Source organism: Poecilia reticulata, linkage group LG21, assembly GCF_000633615.1.
Source record: "Poecilia reticulata strain Guanapo linkage group LG21, Guppy_female_1.0+MT, whole genome shotgun sequence".
NCBI classification, from domain to species: Eukaryota; Metazoa; Chordata; class Actinopteri; order Cyprinodontiformes; family Poeciliidae; genus Poecilia; species Poecilia reticulata.
The window spans coordinates 4,954,779-4,973,335 of record NC_024351.1 but is presented as its reverse complement, the minus strand read 5'-3'; the positions used below and the strand labels follow the sequence as shown (position 1 = coordinate 4,973,335).

Here is an 18,557-nt window from a genome sequence, read left to right as displayed (position 1 = left end):
TGGGGTTGCCAGGTAACGGGGCTGTGCTTCCCTGGGGTTGCCAGGTAACTTGGCAGTTCCTTCTGATTTGTGACGTTACATTCAGGAGATTTTTGAAACGGCTCATTTTCCAGACACCAAAAAAAAAAATAATTAACTTATTTGCAAAAACCGGCTGGGTGTTTTTTTTATCACTTGTTTTCATAAGCAGCAGAAAACCAAAGTCCAAAATTTCCATAATTAGTACCCTTTAAATTATTATATTTGAGCATATGAAACCCATCTCTAATTTGCTATGATTTGGTAAATCTGCACCAAAAATCAGTAAGTAAAGATAACTGCTGATAAAATGCTGAATATATTCAATACACAGTTTGAAGGTTACAGACTAAACTGCACAAGTTTGAAAGTTGTTCTTTATTTTCCTCAATTCTTGTCTAACATTTGGATATATGGTGTAAAAGTGAACTTGAATGCATTTGAAATGCTTGAAGGAACAAGTTGAGCGCTTGACTTATCGGCTTTGGAGGGTTACTGGAGGAGAGGAAATCCCACGTATGAATTTGTGAGTCATGTTTAGAGTCACGGTTGACTGTGTTACTCATGTAGATGTTTTCTCCCCGGACAAATCGAGGAGATTTGTTTTGTTTTTAAATCATATTTCTTGTGTGTTTGGCTCCTTCTTCATTATTTCCTATCAGAAAGTTACTGTAGCATTTCATAGTTTGCATGTTGTTGACGGTTTAGACATAAATAGGAGCTGGTTTTAACTCTTAATGGAGTGTTTTTAATTAGCTGTGTCTTTGCTGAAAGAGGCCACTTGGCTGAATAAAGTGCTCCTCCAGCCTAAACATATTCAGGGAAGACAACACGTGAATATTTACTGTTGGTTAAATATTTACTTTCAAATCAGCTTAGGTCCAATTTGTGATGATTAGATTTGCATATTTTTACTCTGTTTTGAGAAGAAGTTCCAGTTTGTAGATGTAAAAACTCCCACGCTGCTCAGTTCTCCTCTCAGGTTGAGTCTTATTATTTTGTGTCTCATTTATTGACAGCTTTCTTCATACATCTGATTTGAAATCTTTTTACGATTTTTCTAACTGATCTTTCTTTTTTCAGTTTGAAATATTTTATTGTTTTCCTGTTTTCAGTTTCAGTTTGAAAATTTTCTGTTTCAAATCTTTTTTTAAGTTTTGATTTATTTTTTTTTAGCATCAAATATTAATTTTTTCAGTTTCAAATGTTTTTTCAGTTATAAAATTTTTTTTCGAATATCATTTTCAATTTTATTTTTATTTCAATTTAAAATCTTTTTTTATTTTTACGTTATTTTTCTTTCAACATTTTTCATTTTCAAATCACTTTTTTGTTTCCATTCTTTTTATAAATTTTTTGCTTATGTTTTTTTTTCATTGATGTTATGAAATCAGTCACAATAATACTGGTTTCCACTGCACAAGGTTTTATTTTTTTCTTTTTGCATGCATATTTTAAGTAGCAAATGTTTCTTGTTTGTTTTTTTATACAAGTCAGAAGAACAATTGCTTGAAAACGGTTGTGTGCATACATGCAAACCTTCAGGAGAGTCCCTGGTTGTACATACTGTTCCCTACTTTGGGTCATTCCAGGCGTATTTTTGTGTCAAGAAGGGCACTTATCATTTTGAAGACTGAAATAAACAGTCAAAAATAATTAGAAATTAACTGGAGAACATTCTAGCTACACGCAGGCTATATGATGCATGAACAGTAATTTTAAAAATCATAACAAGAAATCTTATTTTCTCAAACCAACATTACCTTCTGACTAAATGGTGATTAAAGCACAAATAACACAAGTTTGAAGCCATTTATCCTTTTAATTTAAAGCTGCTTTACTTCATATTTGCATCAAACTATCAATAAACCTTTTTTTTTTTCTTCATGAAGTTGCACATAACTTTACTCTGCTTCTTTATACCAGTTATTATTGATTGAGCTCCAGGATGGCAAAGCACCTGGATTTGAGCAGCTCTTCTGCTAAACAGTTTGAGGCTTTGAAAGGGATGAGAGTTAAGTCGCATTCTGCTGCTGGTGTTAGGTTTCCTCTGGGACTCATTTATGTTGTTTCCAAGGCTGAGAGAAATAAAAACAGTACACAGACCGTGTGAAAAAAAGACAGTATATGTAATTTTTAGTATGCAGTCAAATTAGATGTGCAAAATGTGAAGAAAAATACCACAAATGATAGTAATGTTGGCCACTTTTTCGGTTTACATTGTCTTTTTCATGCTGCAAACAGTGAAACTTATTTTCTGGCACAAAAGGCTTTAAAACTTCTCCAGAATTAGAAAATTTGTCCGCTTGGTAATCCAACACGTTCACCTGACTGCTTCATTCTGAGTAACAGCCTGATTATGAGATCATTTGGCACCTGGATGTACATTTCCTACCAGCTGCCGCTTTATTTTCTGCTCCGATTCCAATCTTTACTGTATTTCCCATCCAGTCCGAGATGAATTTATTCCTGCGAGATTGGCCTGGTGAGACATTAATTTAATGCGGACCGCTGCTTTGTCTCTGTTCGCCAATATCTGCCGTAGGAATCCATAACTCCTGATATTAAAAAAGTAATAAGGCAGAGAAAGACATAGGAGTGGAGGTGGAATGAGAGACGTGGAGAAGATGAGGTGTCACGTAATGGGTCACACTCATTACCAGCGCCAGCTGCTGTTTGACTCGCAGCAGAGGGAATCTTTCTTCTGCAGAAAATCAGTTTTGGACCAGCCTGGCCTTTCAAGGACATCTGATGTATATTGTGTCTTTCTTGTGTAAATCTGCTCTTTTTTTAAGGTCGTGCATCTAAAAAAAGAAATCCTAAAGCTCTAAAGCATTAAGGCTTCCGCTATGAAGGCATGGTAAGGATTATATGATTCAGTCACTTTATGCCTCAAAAATATAAAACAACCAAATCAAAATATTATTTTTAGTACTTTCTGCCAATATCAATACCTGCTGAAAGGGCTTGATTTGATTTTGTTTGTTTTGCGATTGTAGCAAAAAGAGGATCATCCAACAGTCTTAAAGTTGGATTATATCAAGTTTTTATCAAGGCAGCTCAAAGTCGTGAAAACATCATACAGTCACCATTACATTTTGTCAAATGTCATCTTCAAAATCATCAATAAACATGAAATATGTTTATCAACGTTTCAGTTCTGATTAAACAAAAGCAGCTCTAAACAATCGGGCCTTTAAAGGAATTCAGTGTTTCGGACATTTTTCAGTTTTCTGGAAGTTTGTTCCGGATTTGTGGAACATAGAAGCTGAATGCTGCTTCTCCTCTTTTGGTTCTGGTCCAGACAGAACCAGACTTCTCTGATTGACTGCAGAGAAATCTGTTTGGGTTTGGAGTCAGAACTAAAAGTGGTGGGATGTGATGCACTGAGCAGTGGGCAGCATGAACTTTAAGTTTTATCTCAATGTTTTGTGCTACTAATGTAATGATGATAAAAGTGGCGATAAGAAGTATTGATTAGGTTACGTTAAGTTGTATCTGCATGCTAAAGCAATCACAACCTCACAAACACAAATACTGCTCTTGAAAAACATTTGATTCTTCAGGACACCAGTCTGATAAAAAAAAAAGTCTGACCTGTATCACTGAGCTGCACTAAATGCATTTAATAATCTTTTCAAAATAGTTTTTATTTATTGTTTCTTTTGTGGAACAAAAGTGGGGGGAAATTGTAAAATGTAACAATCCAAATAAAGACAGTTTTGAGAGTTTTTAAACGTCTTTCATTAGAATTTATTGGAGTAACAATAAATCTAAATTCCTATAAATGGTAAACAATGTGATAAATGCCCATCTCTAGATGCGCTTCAGTGTTTCATAATTTCATAATTATAATTTCCATATGTCCTGGTTTACTGGGTCTGGTGCAGAATTATGATGCATGTCTCACATCTATGAAGTAAAAACTGGGTAAAATGCGACATGATGGATACGTATCCGATTAATTTCCACAATTGGAAGGAGCTCAAATCCAATTTCTTTAAGGGGGAGAAAAGATCAGAATTGGGCCGATTCGACTGCCATGAACATCAGAAACAAGTGCTGCATAATGGGAGAAGAAATCTGATTTGGGTCACTTTCGCTGTGTGAACATTGCCCAATTGTTTGGTTTGAGTAGCTTCTTTTTCCTTAATAGATGAAAAATAATTTTGCATTTATTGTATTTTCCGCACTATAAGGCGCATCTAAAAACCTTCAATTTCCTCAAAAGTCGACAGTGCGCCTTATAATCCGGTATATATGGACCAAAATTAAGCCACAACAAGTCAAGCAACTACAGTAAGCAGCTGTCGACTTAATTTTCCCCCGTAGAAGAAGAAGTGCGCGGTGCATGCTGGGATAGTTGTCAGAACGCTGGTTTGTTAATAAAGTTTGATAATACTTTTAAAGCCAAGGGGGGGGATAGAGAGACGGAGACTGCGGCGGCAGCGTGTCGGTTGGTCTGCGTTACCCAGAAAGCAGTTGGGCACAATATCACAACACCAACACCGTGAGTGAAACGACTGGGGCAGCCTTCTATGCAAAGCACTCGGGGACAATTTCTTTACAAATGTGGATGTGTAATAATAGAGTACGGAACAAATTGGCAACCCAAACTGAAGCGTCTATTCTATGCACCTTATATATGAAAAAAGTTTTAAAATAGGCCATTCATTGAAGGTGCGCCTTATAGTGCAGAAAATACGGTACTTATTTTTAAGTTCTAACGTTTATGGTTGTATTTCGCAGGCAGAACTGGACACACTGAGGTGGTGCGAGTTGTTTACCATCCAGAGGAGATCAGCTTCAACAGCCTGCTGAAGGTTTTCTGGGAAAGTCACGATCCGACTCAAGGTAAACGCAACATTCGTCACTAAACCCTGGAACTAGAACAGGAGGGGGTTTATTTTTGAGTTTCTGTTGGGTGTGGGCAATACGAACTTAAAGCTGCAGCTTGTAACTTTTATAAAAAATGTGTTTTTTACATATTTGTTAAAACTGACAGCAAGAACAGTTTGGGGGGTTTAAACATTATTAATTGTAATTTATTGTGACAACAACACATCAATCCCCACTGCTAGTTTCTGCTTGCTACATACTGCTACATATGATCGATATATCTATCATTTTAAAACCCGTTCCTACGTTCGACTGATTAACAGAGCAGCACATATGTGAGCCAGCCTTGGAAAGCTTGAAACATTGAGGCTGACAGACTGACAAGCCGACAGTGAAACGATGACATGATCAGTCATGAAAAAACAGCTTTCAGTTCTGCCAAGACAGAAGAAGACAGGTTATATTTTTGGAAATGCTGTCAGTTGTCGTTTGCCAAGAACCGAAGACAAAGACGCCGCGCTGCCATCGAGATCCTCGTTTTAAAAAACGAACGTGTGTGTTTTCAGGAATGCGTCAGGGGAACGATGTCGGGACAACGTACCGCTCTGCCATCTACGCCTACACTCAGCAGCAGCTTGAGGAAGCGTTGGCCTCCAAGGATCAGTACCAGAAGGTGAACAGATCCACCAGTCTTTGTTATCTGAACAATTTGTGCACGAAAGCATTTTGACTTTAAAGGGATCCACCATTAGTTGAACATGTTGGCCTAAACAAGTTGTAATTTTCCTTTTAACTTACAAAATGCTGTTACGGCAAAAGTCATTATTCAAAGATTTCTGTTATATTTTTCACTCATGGAGGTGGCCATTTTTTCACTTGATAGCTTGATGATCCATCCTGTACTGGAATCTACAGAGTAAACTCATGAAGGCTAACTTTACCAGAGTTGTTGTTTGTCATATAGCATTTGAGCTGTGTAATTTTAGATAGTTCTACACTGCATTGCTGTTGGCTGTAATTAAAAAATAAAATAAAATAGTGAGGTTAGTTTGGATCACTTCCCACATGATTAAATATAAGAAGAGCAGGGTCATAAAAATCCGAACACAATTTCCGAAGCACCAATTTGTGCTCTCAACATTTCTCTCCGAAAGACTTTAAGTAATTTGTACGAGCAAAACTGATGAAGGCTCTAACAGGTGAACATTACCTTTACAAGCTTAAAATGAATGCGGTACCAACAGTTTTTATCCACAAAGCGGCCAAACCCAACTACTGCCAGAGCGAAAAACACTGGGACAAACATCAGACCTGTAGTGCAGGAAACTCTTTGAAATGCTAACGCAGCTTATGCTACTGGTGCCGGTACTGAATGTGAAACCACAGACCAACACCAGACCCTAAACTGTTACTGGACTGGATACAGAACTATAGAAGCGCTTACTGGATCACACAGTCCAACCAGAGGTACCTTCAGCTTCATTCATTGTTTAATTTATGAAGCTGAAGGCAGCAGCAAAATACCAACAGCTTCTTCGGCCAACTCTTTCCTCCTCCTCTGTTTGTTTGTTTCTCCTCATCTTGATTATTCATATCTCTTGATGTCTACATTTCCATCAATTTCAACGCGCTCCAGTTAAATTTGAAAAGGCTTAAACTGTTAGCTGGACTAAGCTAGCGCAATCTGACAGAGCATCATTTACCCAGAATGCAATGCAGCAACATGGCGAAGTCCGTGTGACAATATTTTATTAAGATTTATAAAACCTAACCAGCCTTTAGTATTATTACTGTATTGTTTTATCATATAAAATACATATATTTCAAATAAAGTCTATTGTTACAACTAAATGTGGATCCCTTTAAAGAATCTGGAGAAAAGCCAAACTGCGTATGAGACAGCTGGGAAGTTTGTAGAGGACAGAGAGTTTTTTTTTTTTTTTTTTTTTTTTGTCAGGGTCAGTGGGAAGAGGAGGACAACATCAGGGGTCGGACAGATGGATTGCAATTAGAGTTTTATTTAAAGGCGAAACTGAGATGCTGCAGAACAGGCGGTCAAAAGGAAACCAATTCACAAAGCGAAATGGGCCTGGCAGAGCGGCTCACTGAGACAAAAGAGATGATCCAATGTAACAGCACGAGCCTGACTGAAGAGAAAACAACCAAAAGAGCTAAATAACCCCAACAATAACCACAAAACAGCCTTCACCAGGGACAAATGCAGCAGAAAAAAGCTGCAAACAAAAAATGTTGCAATCACAGAAAATAGAAACAAAAAATACCGCATATAGCAAGAGCAACAGCAAGTGTGAAACTTTGCTCCACAAAAGTCCTCCATACCACTAGGGGAGTGTTTCTCAAACTTTTTCAGGCCAAGGACCAACAAACACTCACGGACCGCCTAATTGCCCCGCAGTCACACAACATCTTAATATATACAACCTGAAATGAAAATATTAGTGACTCATTGTCTCTGTTCCTCCGAATGAGAAGGGTGGTGCGGTTTGGTAAACGTGACTGGCCATAATTTGGGTGTTTTGAGTTATTTAGAGATTCTGAAAATGTGGAATGTTTCCAGTGATGGAAAGCAAATCAAAAAAGTTCTTTAATACAAGAGGCATAATTTATAAGCATAATAAACAAATAATAGATTTGAGTTGTGTTAGCAAAAACAAACATTTTCCTTCAACATAAATAATTTTACTTTAGGTGTTAAGATGCAGTTAGTCAGCGTGGGGCGCAGCGCTGTTCACTGCCCCGTCACCAGCATGTCCCACCAGTGGTGACGAGGCAGTGAACAGCGCTGCGCCCCACGCTGACTAACTGCATCTTAACACCTAAAATAAAATGATTTATGTTGGACATGTCATGTATTGTAATAGTACTCAAAAACAACAGTTCTGAAACTCACCCTGAAAAGCTTTACACTTCAGCTGTTCTTTTAAGTGACCCAGTCATAAGCCATTTATCCACTAATATTTTTAAACGCAATCTTTTCCTAAGTTAACTCTTCGAGCTCACGTCAAATAGTTTGTTTACATGCAGTACGTTGTGGACCACTAGGGGGCGCCTGTGGACCCCCACTGGCCCGGGGACCACAGCTTAAGAAAGACTGCACTGGGTGTTAAATGAGCTGCTGCTGTTCTGTATTATTATTAAAGATGTTAAGTAAAAGTCTTCATTCTTCCTCCAACTTGGTTCTCACATAAGTTTAGGCATTAAAATCCAGAAATGAATTCATCTTCTCCTTGCACTAAAGGAGAACATGCTGAGCAAAGTTTCTTCTGTGTTGTATTCTCCCTTTGTCTGACACAGACTTAAACATTTAGCATTTTGACTTTTCCGTGTTCATTTTTCCTCGTTATCCTCCCCGGCGCCCGCTGGCTGCTGTGCAGGGGGGCGGGGATTAAAAACGGAGCTCATTAAAATCCCTGCTCTCACTTAAGATAACTGTATGCACAGATTTGCAGCGCGTTGCCTCAGTTTTGTTGCTGTTTGCTGAGGTCAGATCTAATCTGGTGATTTTCTTTTTTTTTTTACCCTTTTGTTAAATATTTACCATTCCTAGCCACTCTTCTGACTCAGAGTTTTGACCCATTTTCACTGAAATCAGGCTGTTTTTGCTGCTTTTCTGCTATTAAACAACTGAAAGTATCAATTTTTTATATATTTTTTGTAATTTTCCAACTTTTCTTAACCAAAACTGCGTTTAAAATTTCTTTAAACCCTAGTATCAGGCATGCTTTGCAGTCTTGATCTGCCACTCCTAATGACCTGAATTTTAATAGTTTTGGGTTTTTCATTGTTAAGTTTTATTTTGTTGTGACTTTTTGTTTGTCCAGTTCTGTTAGTTTTTCAAGTGCATTTGCTAATTTAGTTAAATATTGTATAGTTTTAGTTACATTTGTATTAGTTGTAGTAATAGTTTTAGTTTTTTCATACTTTGTTTAATTTTTAGGTGCAGAATTCAAAAAGGTATCATGTTGTGATTATATGTGGTTTGGTTAATGAATACTTTTGCTTTTCCCGGAAGAGTATGAAGTATCATAATTTGCCGACAGCTGACGTAGAAAAATCTATTTCGCATCAGAACAGAAGGCTTAAAAATAGATTTGTGAACACAAAAACAAAGGATTTTATATCTATAATTTTAGTATGTTTTAGTTATTTTTATAAACACACAACATAGTTCCAGTTAATTATAGTTTTTTCCCCATTATCTACCATTTTTCAACTTCAGTTTTGGTTATTTCATCAGTTTTAGTTAACTATGGCTCACATTGTTTATTAATAATTGCTCCATAATGGTTTCTGTTTTTGTAAATCAGTAGTTGGCGTTATCAGAATTCAGTCTGAAAAATGAAGCAGAATTTGCCGACAGCTGTAGTAAACGTTTTGTTTGTGGAGAAAAGCATCTTTTCCACATCTAAAGTTCTAAATAGATGAGATTCATAAACACCAAAATGAAGAATATTATTTCCATAATTTCAGCATGTCTTATAACAACATTCATTTAGTTGTAGTTTTTCCCCACTAAATAATTAGTTTTTATTTATTTAATTTACTAAAAATAATTAATCAGCTTCAGTTTTCATCACTTTGTTAGTTTCAGTTAACTATACGAAGCACATTGTTCTTTAAAAATCAGTATTTTGCAAATGTTTTCATCTTTATCAGGATTCGTATCAGCTTGACTTCACTTCCCAGCATCCCTTTCTGCTCTCCGGACCCGCTCCCTTCATCAGAACCGTCCCTTTTATTTCTGCTTGTACATGCAGCTCATATACGTCCGAACGCTTTTGAAGTCCACTCACACAAAAAGCCGTTCACACGCCGCCTCCCTCGTCGACTCCTCTCCTGCTGAGGCTTTTCCACCGCCATCGCACCAAAGGGCTTGTTTCCATGGAAACTGACGGGGGTAGAGGCTACTCTATTCTTTTCTAGTGTAGTCTGGTCTTCATTAGTCTTTTTTTTCTCTCCTTCTCCTCACCCTGTTTGGCCTTCCTTTTCTTTTCGAAACCTTTTTCTTTTTCCTTTTCAGCGATATCTGTCTGAAAAATAAAACGCGTGAAAGGATTTTCTGTTATTGCTGGGCTTTTTGGGGTTGTCCCATTGCTTTCAGCTGGTTTGAGGCCTTTTATGTTTAGAATGAATAGAAAACAAAGTCAGCCGACAGGAAGGTGGGACGAAAACTGTAAGCAGATCTATGAACAGCAGCCCAGAGGAGAGACGGAAGGATGAGGGTGAACACGCGGAGAGGTGAGGAGTGGAGATTCAAAAGGTTAATTAACAGAGATGGTAGAGATTGTTGTGACTCTAACTGCTTCAATACAAAACTGTGCCGGAGTGAAATTGTTGAAGCTTTAATCCTTTTGAAGGTCAGGCTCTTTTAAGGGACGTTGAACGTATTGATTTCTTTCAGCAGCTTGTTTTCCACAAGTTTTAAAATATATAAAAAATAATCTTTGGTTTGTCGCAGGGATGAGGAAGTGAAGAAAAAGCTCAAAAGTGCAAAACATTTACCTGGAAATCAGACTTATTACATCCTGGGTTATAATTTTCTGTTTTTGTCTAAAATAAAGATACTTTCAGACATTCGAGGTGTTTAACAAGAAACGTGATAAACCTGAACTCCCACCTGTTTATGGAGGAATATTAGGGCCAGTGGACAGTAAAAAAAATATAGAATAAATTTCCACTAAAAATTTAGATATTTTTAGGTTAATCTCAGAAATTCTCATAACACACTAAACATTTCTGAGTTTGAAAAGTAAAAAAAATTCCTAGAAAAAAGTTTTTATTAGAAACTGCGCCGTTACCTAGCAACCCAAGCTGAGCTCCAGCGCATTTAGTCTGCTGGTTTCCCCGCTGCATGCGCCGTACAATGGCTGCTGGAAGGGAAAAGTCTATTGTAGTTGACTTACCATCCATTTTTGTCGGTTGTACAGGAGGCTCCACTTCTGCTTTTCAAAGATGGACGGTTGTATAATTGCGAATCTATTTGCAGTCATTTTCACGTGAAAGTGTAAACGTCGAGTTGGGGGCTGTGGCCAGCAGCAGCTTATTTGGATTTAAAGTGACAAGCTGTTTATTTTCCCGTCTGTTTGGCTGTAGACGTCTACTTGTGTAAATCTCAGTAAAAATAACAGAAGCCATTGAGTCCAGGTTGGTGGCCATAGATTTGATCTAAGAATGACATCAGCACCGGCTCTGATACCGATGATGGATCAGATCGGTTTCATCTCTACATCAAAGATTCTCTTCCAGTGAAACAGACCGCCGGTGCTCTGGTTTCCGTTTTTTTTCTTATTTTCTCACAGACAACTTTCTCTGCGTAACAGAGAGATTTCCTGACTCCGGCTCTAACAACCATGTCCTCCTGAAAATCTCTCTTAGATTTTGTTTCCGCTTATTTTTTTCCGCACCAGATTGGCTCACCCACCCCCTCCCATCTGTGTGTGTGTGTGTGTGTGTGTGTGTGTGTGTGTGTGTGTGTGTGTGTGTGTGTGTGTGTGTGTGTGTGTGTGTGTGAGAGAGAGGGAGAGAAAGAGAGAGAACGTGCTTGGCCTTTAGCAAACACACTCCATGCCAAACCATCTGGGCATTAAATCTGTCCTACTCAAAAATCGCTTCAGTTGCAAAAGTAACGAACACACTCTCTACTCACACTTTGGGTTTGTTCTGATGATGCATAATTTTTATTGTTTGTACCAGAACAAAGTCCAATGGATGATGAGGGGCCTAAGCTGCCATTTCTGTAAATTCTTCTCTTCTTTTCGCCTCGTACCTTCAAATATTTATAAATTTGTGCTCTAAAAAATCACTTTAAAGTCTTTTTATCCAGCCACCCAATTCGTTATTTCTCAAAACCCAGACTGTGTCAAAGCCTTGCMGATCAGGCGCTGACCTGAATTTCCGAATAGCTCGGTTAAATACAAAGCTAAATGCTCTTTTATTCCCTTTTTTACTTGGCTGCCATGAAAAATGTAGATGGAGGAGCAGAGAAGGGTGAAATAAAAGTTTAAACCAGAGATGAGAAACTTCAACAAAAAAAAAAACCCAGCAGGAAAACAGACGGGTTCATTTGGTGTCACGGTATTGACCATGTTCGCTTCGCCGGCTGCCTTGATTGTATTGTTCACACAGAGCGTGATTGGGTAATTTGGTGTGCGTGTGTGTGTGCGTGTGTGTGTGTGTGTGTGAGGCACAACAACGCTGCAGAAATTACCTTGCAGGCGGCTGGTGGTTGTCTGCAGCATGAAAGGAGCCTCCCTTTTCTTTTCTCGCCCCCTACCCATCATTAGGGTGTGCACTGCGTCTAAAATGGCAGGTAGTGGTAAACGTGTGTGTGTGTGTGTGTGTGTGTGTGTGTGTGTGTGTGTGTGTGTGTGTGTGTGTGTGTGTGTGTGTGTGTGTGTGTGCGTATCGTTGCTTGATGTAATAATGTGTGCTCGGCCTGTGGGTGCAGGCATGGCTCCTGAAAGCGTGGTGTTTTCATTGTTCTGGTATCTTTTCTGGCTGATCCATTTTCTTTCTTATATCCACTTCTAAACACAAAACTGCTGCTTTTATTTCCTCTGCCTCTTTGTGCACAGATTCCCTCTCTTCTGCCGTCACCTAGCCTCTGTTTTCTTTTTTTCCATTCCTTCCGGCCGCTTATCAGCGTTGTTCACATTTCCCTGCTTTACCGGAGCAGTTGGAGGTATTTGCATACCAAATGAGCAATCTACCTCTCTGACATGCAAATTAATGGATGTGAATTATGCATTTATGGCACGCAGCTAACACAGCATCAGGCTCCAGCACAAGCAAATGCTTTGAAAACACTGAGAGGAAGGAGGGACAATAAAGATGCCACCACAGCAGGGTACGCTGCCGCTTTGAGCTTCACATGCAGAACTGGTGTAAACAGGACAGCAGCCATGTTTAATCCCAGTTCAGTCTTAAATTAGCCCTTAACAGATTTTTTGGTAGTTATTTAAAATAAGGACTTTGATTTCACGTTAAAGACGGACATTTATAATTTATCATGAAGGATTTCTTTGATTTATCGTTGTCACTATAAATAAAAAAATTAGTGAGAGTATGATCTAAAATGTTGTATTTGCTATTTTCTCCGTTGTTTATTCCACAAGAGCATCAATAAATGTCAGTAAATTTGATTAAATGTCGATACTTTGTGCAGATTATTGATACATTGAGAATGATTTTCAAGTTTTATTTGTGTTTGTGGTGATATAAATGCTGTACCATGCAGTTTCCTAGAAAACAAGTAATAAATAGTGTCTTTTGTTGTTTTTTTTGTTTTTTTTTACAATATCAAAATAAAACCATAAAATATCACAATATAGTTTTAAGTCAATATTGCCCAACCCTATTCCACACAGATCCTTGGAAATACGTGTGACATGCAGAGCTGCAGCTGCTGTGGATGAACCAACCAGAGTTTTTCAGTTTCAAATGCAGATTTAACTGATTTTATTCCACTTTTAGTCACTAATAATTAACTTTTACCCTCCCATAAAAATGTATCATAACAAACATTTAACATTTCCATACACACGTCAAATATAAACTAAAAAATGAAAAGAACAAAAAAAAACAAAGGCCATTGACGGGATGTTCTGCTGCTGCAGCGCGGCTTCGTACGGCATGTAAAACTGTCGTCTTTTTGCCTTCCTGCATTGTGCGCTAAATATCTGGATGTAAACAATAACATGCATGTTAAAACTATAATAATATGTTTTTCTTGATGTTTGAAGATACATGAAAATATACCTTTTTCTTTGTCATCAAGTCCTTCCAGCTGTTTTTAACTGTAGCTCATGACCTGACAGTGTCCCATTACAGCTGCTGTGTTGCAGCTGCAGTTTACCTAGATGTGTAACCGTAGATCGAGTCCATTAGAACTTCACAGGAAGTGATGAATCAGACTGAAAGCTGAGCTGAACTCGCTTCCTGTCTCCTGCTTCTGAAGCCTCACAGACCCTCTGGGCTTGTTTGCTGATTTCTTTGCTAACGGTCTCCAAGTGCTGACGTCAATTAAGCTAAAATGGTTTTCAAATAATTACCTCTCTCAAAGTATTAGAGCCACCAATGTGTGAAATTACTGAGGACACTTTTAGTGTGATTGTTTTTGCGCTAAAACAAAAGAGCTCCTATTTCCCTAAAGGACTGACTTTTGAGATGTGAAGTGCCGTCACAAGGGTTTAACGTTAAAGCTGTTTTGAATTGAGCTTTAAAACATTGTTTTTTTGAGTTTTTAGAGAAATTATTCATATTGGATTTTTCCTCTCTGCTTTTAGTGCATTAAATCCACAACAGAAGTARCTTTCCTCGTTCAGAGAAAATCCCCCCGTTGCAGTCGGTCGTAAAGTTTTTACTTCATACATGATGTTGCTAATAAGTTCTTAGGCGACTTCTTTCATGAAGTCATGGCCATATGTAAAGTTTATAAATATCCAGGTCATAAGTCTGCAACCTGTGGATTTTGTGCAACAGGTAGATGATTTGTACATTGTTTTCACACATGATAAACTGGCAGACTAGGTTTGATTTGGGTCAAAAATAGCAACGTTTGTTACATTTCATTTCCACCTGCTGCGATTCTCTTTCACACTGCACTGTCTCAAAAACCTGTTCCCCTCCTCACCTGTGGGGGCGCTGCAACAGGAACCACTGAAGGACCACTGAACGACACAAAAACCTCTGAAGAAGTCATGAGCGCAACGTCCTTCTTCACGAAATGTAAACGAAAATGGAGTGGCGTCAGACTTTAGAGGTTGTAGGATTTCTCTCGTCTTTGGCTAAAAACCACGAGTCAATTTTCCTGCTTGTGCTAAGCTAGCATGTTTATTCTGGTTCTGTGTACCCAGAATGCCCTGTGCTGTAGTCCGCTTCCTGCTATTGGAGTCGTCTCCAGTCCACTTGGTGTTCACTTACGCATTCGAACCTCACCAAAGTTCACTGTAACCAAACCCAGAACGAGGTTTTAGTCGGATTACACAAAGATAAAAGATAAATCATACAACCACTAAAATCTGATGCCACTCCATTTTTATTTATATTTTATGAAGAAGGAAGTTGTGCTCAGTGTCCTTCTGAGATTTTACTGCCATTTCCTTCGGTAGTCCTTGGTACAGTGCCCCCACAGGTGAGGAGTGGAACAGGTTTTTTAATTAGTTTGTCTGACAGGGCAGCGTGAAAGCAAACTGTTACAGCTGGAATTGCAGTTCCAAATGTTGCAACCAAAATTGCAACATTTTATCCTGACTTTTTCATTATTTCTGTTATTAGAAAATTTAAAATGCATATTTTTGTGAAATGATCCATTTTATGTGTCATTCGAGGTAACGTTTTCAAGCTGATTCCCACCTTTCTTTTCAAATAAAATAATTTTTGTCRCATCAAAGCGCTTTAATTAACCTATAAAATATATTAAAGATGATTTATTACGCCGTTTATTAACCTTTTCTGAACAGATAGCCACACACAGCACATAATGACAGGATATGGAGCGTATAATCAAGCTCTGAATTATAGCACGCAGTTTGTTTCCAGTTGAGTAGCTCCTCTAAATCAAATGAAACGCCAACCTCTAAATAATTAACCTGGATGCCCAGACTGTCGTTACATTCACATAAAATTTTTACTGAGTAAAACGGGAGCGCCTTCGTCTTCTCCATTTGATGAAAATGAATCGCTGATCCTGCGCCGAGCTGCAGAATCAGCCGGGATGATTGTTGACCAACAGGATAATAACCGTAAACTTAATGAACTCAGAGTTTTGGGTTTGCTGCTGTCAAGTCGAGGAGAAATAGGAACAGCTTTGCAAATAAAAGCCTAAGCGAATAAATGTCAAGCCATATTTATCTCCTCCACCATCCATGAGATGATCAAACAAAAAGCTGAGCTGTAAACCTCCCAGCTAAAAACGCTGCAGCATCTTCCATCGCAGATTAAACTTTCATCACCGTCTGTGTGCATGTGTGTGTGTGTGTGTGTTTTCATGCGCACCGTCTCTCTTTGTCTTTTAAATTACCCACACACCATCTGGTTGAGTAATTTTTATAACAAGCCGGAGAAGGTGTCATTGCCAACCGATACAGCGATTGTGTAAGTCTGTTTTTCTACACTTCAGATGTATAAGATGCTAATGGCTGCTTGGCAGGATGAGGTGTTGATGGGATTAGTTCAGCTGAAAGGTTAATGATTCTTCAGGTAAATGTGGTTTAATGCAGACACACAAACAGCGTTAAAGACAGAAAACATGAGACCAGGACAAAAAGAAAGTTTTATTTGAGAATATAAGAAGGTTTATGGTTTAAATGATCAAGTTTTTCTTTGTTTGCAGCAGATTTTTAGCAACATTTTGTCTGTTTTTAATCGTTTTTCTGTCTAATAAAAGCTCTTATGAGCTTYATTTGTTGGATTTAGACCATCAGAACATGAAAAGCAACCCCTCTGTGTTAATACTGTCTAAATGAAGACATTATTAACCCAGCAGTTTTGGGTTTTTCATTATAGTTTAGTTTTATTTCATTGTGACATTTTGTTTGTCTAATTAATTTGCTTTCAGTTAGTTTTTRGAGTGCGTTTAGTGGTTGTTATTAGTTAAACATGGTTTTGTTTTGGTGTTTATTAGCTATGATTGTAGTTGTAGTTTTTTTCATGTTTTGGTTCATTTTTAGGTGCAGAATTWAAAAAGTATTTTATTGTATTTATGCATTTGGGTAATGCATAATCAACAGAAGACACTATTTTCAAAAAATATGGAACAACAACAGACTCTGGCATTTTACCCCAACTTTTGCGCCATCATTTTGCAGACTAGTGTAGCGTAGCCGTAATATGCTGACGTAATCTGCTTGTATGAACAAAATCTATCTTCCATCAGGTTGAAAGGCTAATAAATAGATTCATACACACAAAAAAAAAGCCTATATCTATAAGTTCAGTATGTCTAGTTAGTTTTATGTTGTTCCAGTTAGTAGTTAATTTAATTCACCCCTAACTCAGTATTTTCTATTTCTATTTGTAGATCATTTTAATTTATACGCTCTACTTTGTGTTGGACTTTCATTAAARCACAAAATCTTGWTGTAAAACAGCAAAATGTGAAAATGTACAAGTGGCATGAATACTTTTCTGTGTAAATATTCATACAAATAAACATTATTTTGGTTTTGTGTTGATTCTTTTCTTTAGTTAAAATCCATCTGTATGATTATCATCGATAGTTATACTTTCAGTTTGCTTTTATTCACGAAACCCTTGAAGGAAAAACTACATGATTTTTATATATTTATTCAGTCATTTTGATTATATTCTGTCCTTTCAAAAAGGTTTGATAATCTGACTTAAAAAGAGATTTTTTTTGTTTTGTGACACAAAATGTTTTAGGGCTCATTTTAAAATTCAGATTTTTGCTTTTAAATGTTTTGAATTTATTTATTTTATAAGGGAACAGTGCATATTAATCCACATGGGCATCCAAGAAAGGCTGATTTTCATCTAATCTAATCAGGTTGATGATTAAAAAATTACAATTAACATGGATAACAAGCATGGCCAATAATATCTGGCAAATTTCAATGTGCAGCTAAAAGTAAYGTAGCTAACAGTTCACATTTATAATAATAATAATAAAAACAAGTCACATTTGTGTGGAGAAAATCATGTAAAATCATGAAATGAAGTTTTAATGATTGTTTTGACTCCGGCTCACCTTCTAATGTATGTTTTTAGTAATTGCGTCCTTTAAAGAAAATTTGTAGTCTTTCTTTAACACCCGTCAACATCTATGGTMTGACTTTTTAACATTTTTTGTTTTCTTTCCTTCTGCTTCACTCAGGTTATTGCAGAAGAAGGTTTTGGTTCAATTACAACAGAAATCACTGAAGCCAAACCGTTTTATTACGCTGAGGATTACCACCAGCAGTACCTGAGTAAAAACCCACACGGATACTGCGGCCTGGGCGGGACGGGAGTCACCTGTCCCATCGGACTCAGGGAAAAGTCCTGAGGAATCCTCACCCATCTGTAAAACACCCATCGTCAAACCAACCCACCTAATGTTGTCCTGCTTCTTATCATACAGGATTTTTAAATTCTTGCTTTGTACATCTGTAAGGCTGAATTCTTTTTGAAAAAATTGTGAAATATCTTTTTTTTTCTTTTTTTTTGTTAGGACTATTTTTATAGTCTGTTTAATGAGTTGTTTTAAATCATACMTGCATATAGAATAATAGAAGATATGCAGTTTGTTTTGAATAAAGCAACCTCTGAAATTAGACATGTTGAGTTTTTTCTTGCACTAAACTTTCCTGCTTTGTTTGAAAATGTATTTTTGCTGAAATAAAATCGACMCAATTCCATTTGGTGCAGGTTTATTCATGAAAACATTTCACTTGTGCAGAATGTTGGTTCTTAGCACTTTGACAAAATCCTTCAATGAACTGCTTTTTATTCCAAATAAATTAGAAATATTCAACTAAAAGAAACACAAATAGACAAAATTTCCACACATAATTTGTTTTAATAAGACAAAATGTTTCTTGACAGGATGAATGATTGATGAGAGTAAATTAAATTGGAAGTTGTTGGTTTTTCACTTTTATAAAAGGTTTTAGTTTATTAGCAGCTTCACTCGATTGCATTTACTTGAGTAACTTTTTTTAAAGTACTTCAGGAGTATTTTT

The 18,557-nt window shown here is 37.3% G+C and overlaps 1 protein-coding gene across 6 annotated transcripts in view; it reads left to right on the top strand.

Annotated features, from left to right (window-relative positions):
- The window catches only part of msraa (methionine sulfoxide reductase Aa), a 36,390-nt gene extending 18,157 nt beyond the window's left edge, over window positions 1-18,233 (top strand). For 2 of the 6 annotated variants that reach the window (XM_008397205.2, XM_017302303.1), the window contains exons 4-7: window positions 4,768-4,872; window positions 5,424-5,530; window positions 6,815-6,976; window positions 7,045-7,311. In XM_008397205.2, coding sequence (XP_008395427.1) covers window positions 4,768-4,872; window positions 5,424-5,530; window positions 6,815-6,976; window positions 7,045-7,203 — 533 coding nt within the window. In that variant the 3' untranslated portion in view covers window positions 7,204-7,311. The other 4 variants (XM_008397207.2, XM_017302301.1, XM_017302300.1 and 1 more) reach the window with 3 other exon arrangements.
- The last annotated feature ends 324 nt before the right edge of the window (window positions 18,234-18,557 follow it).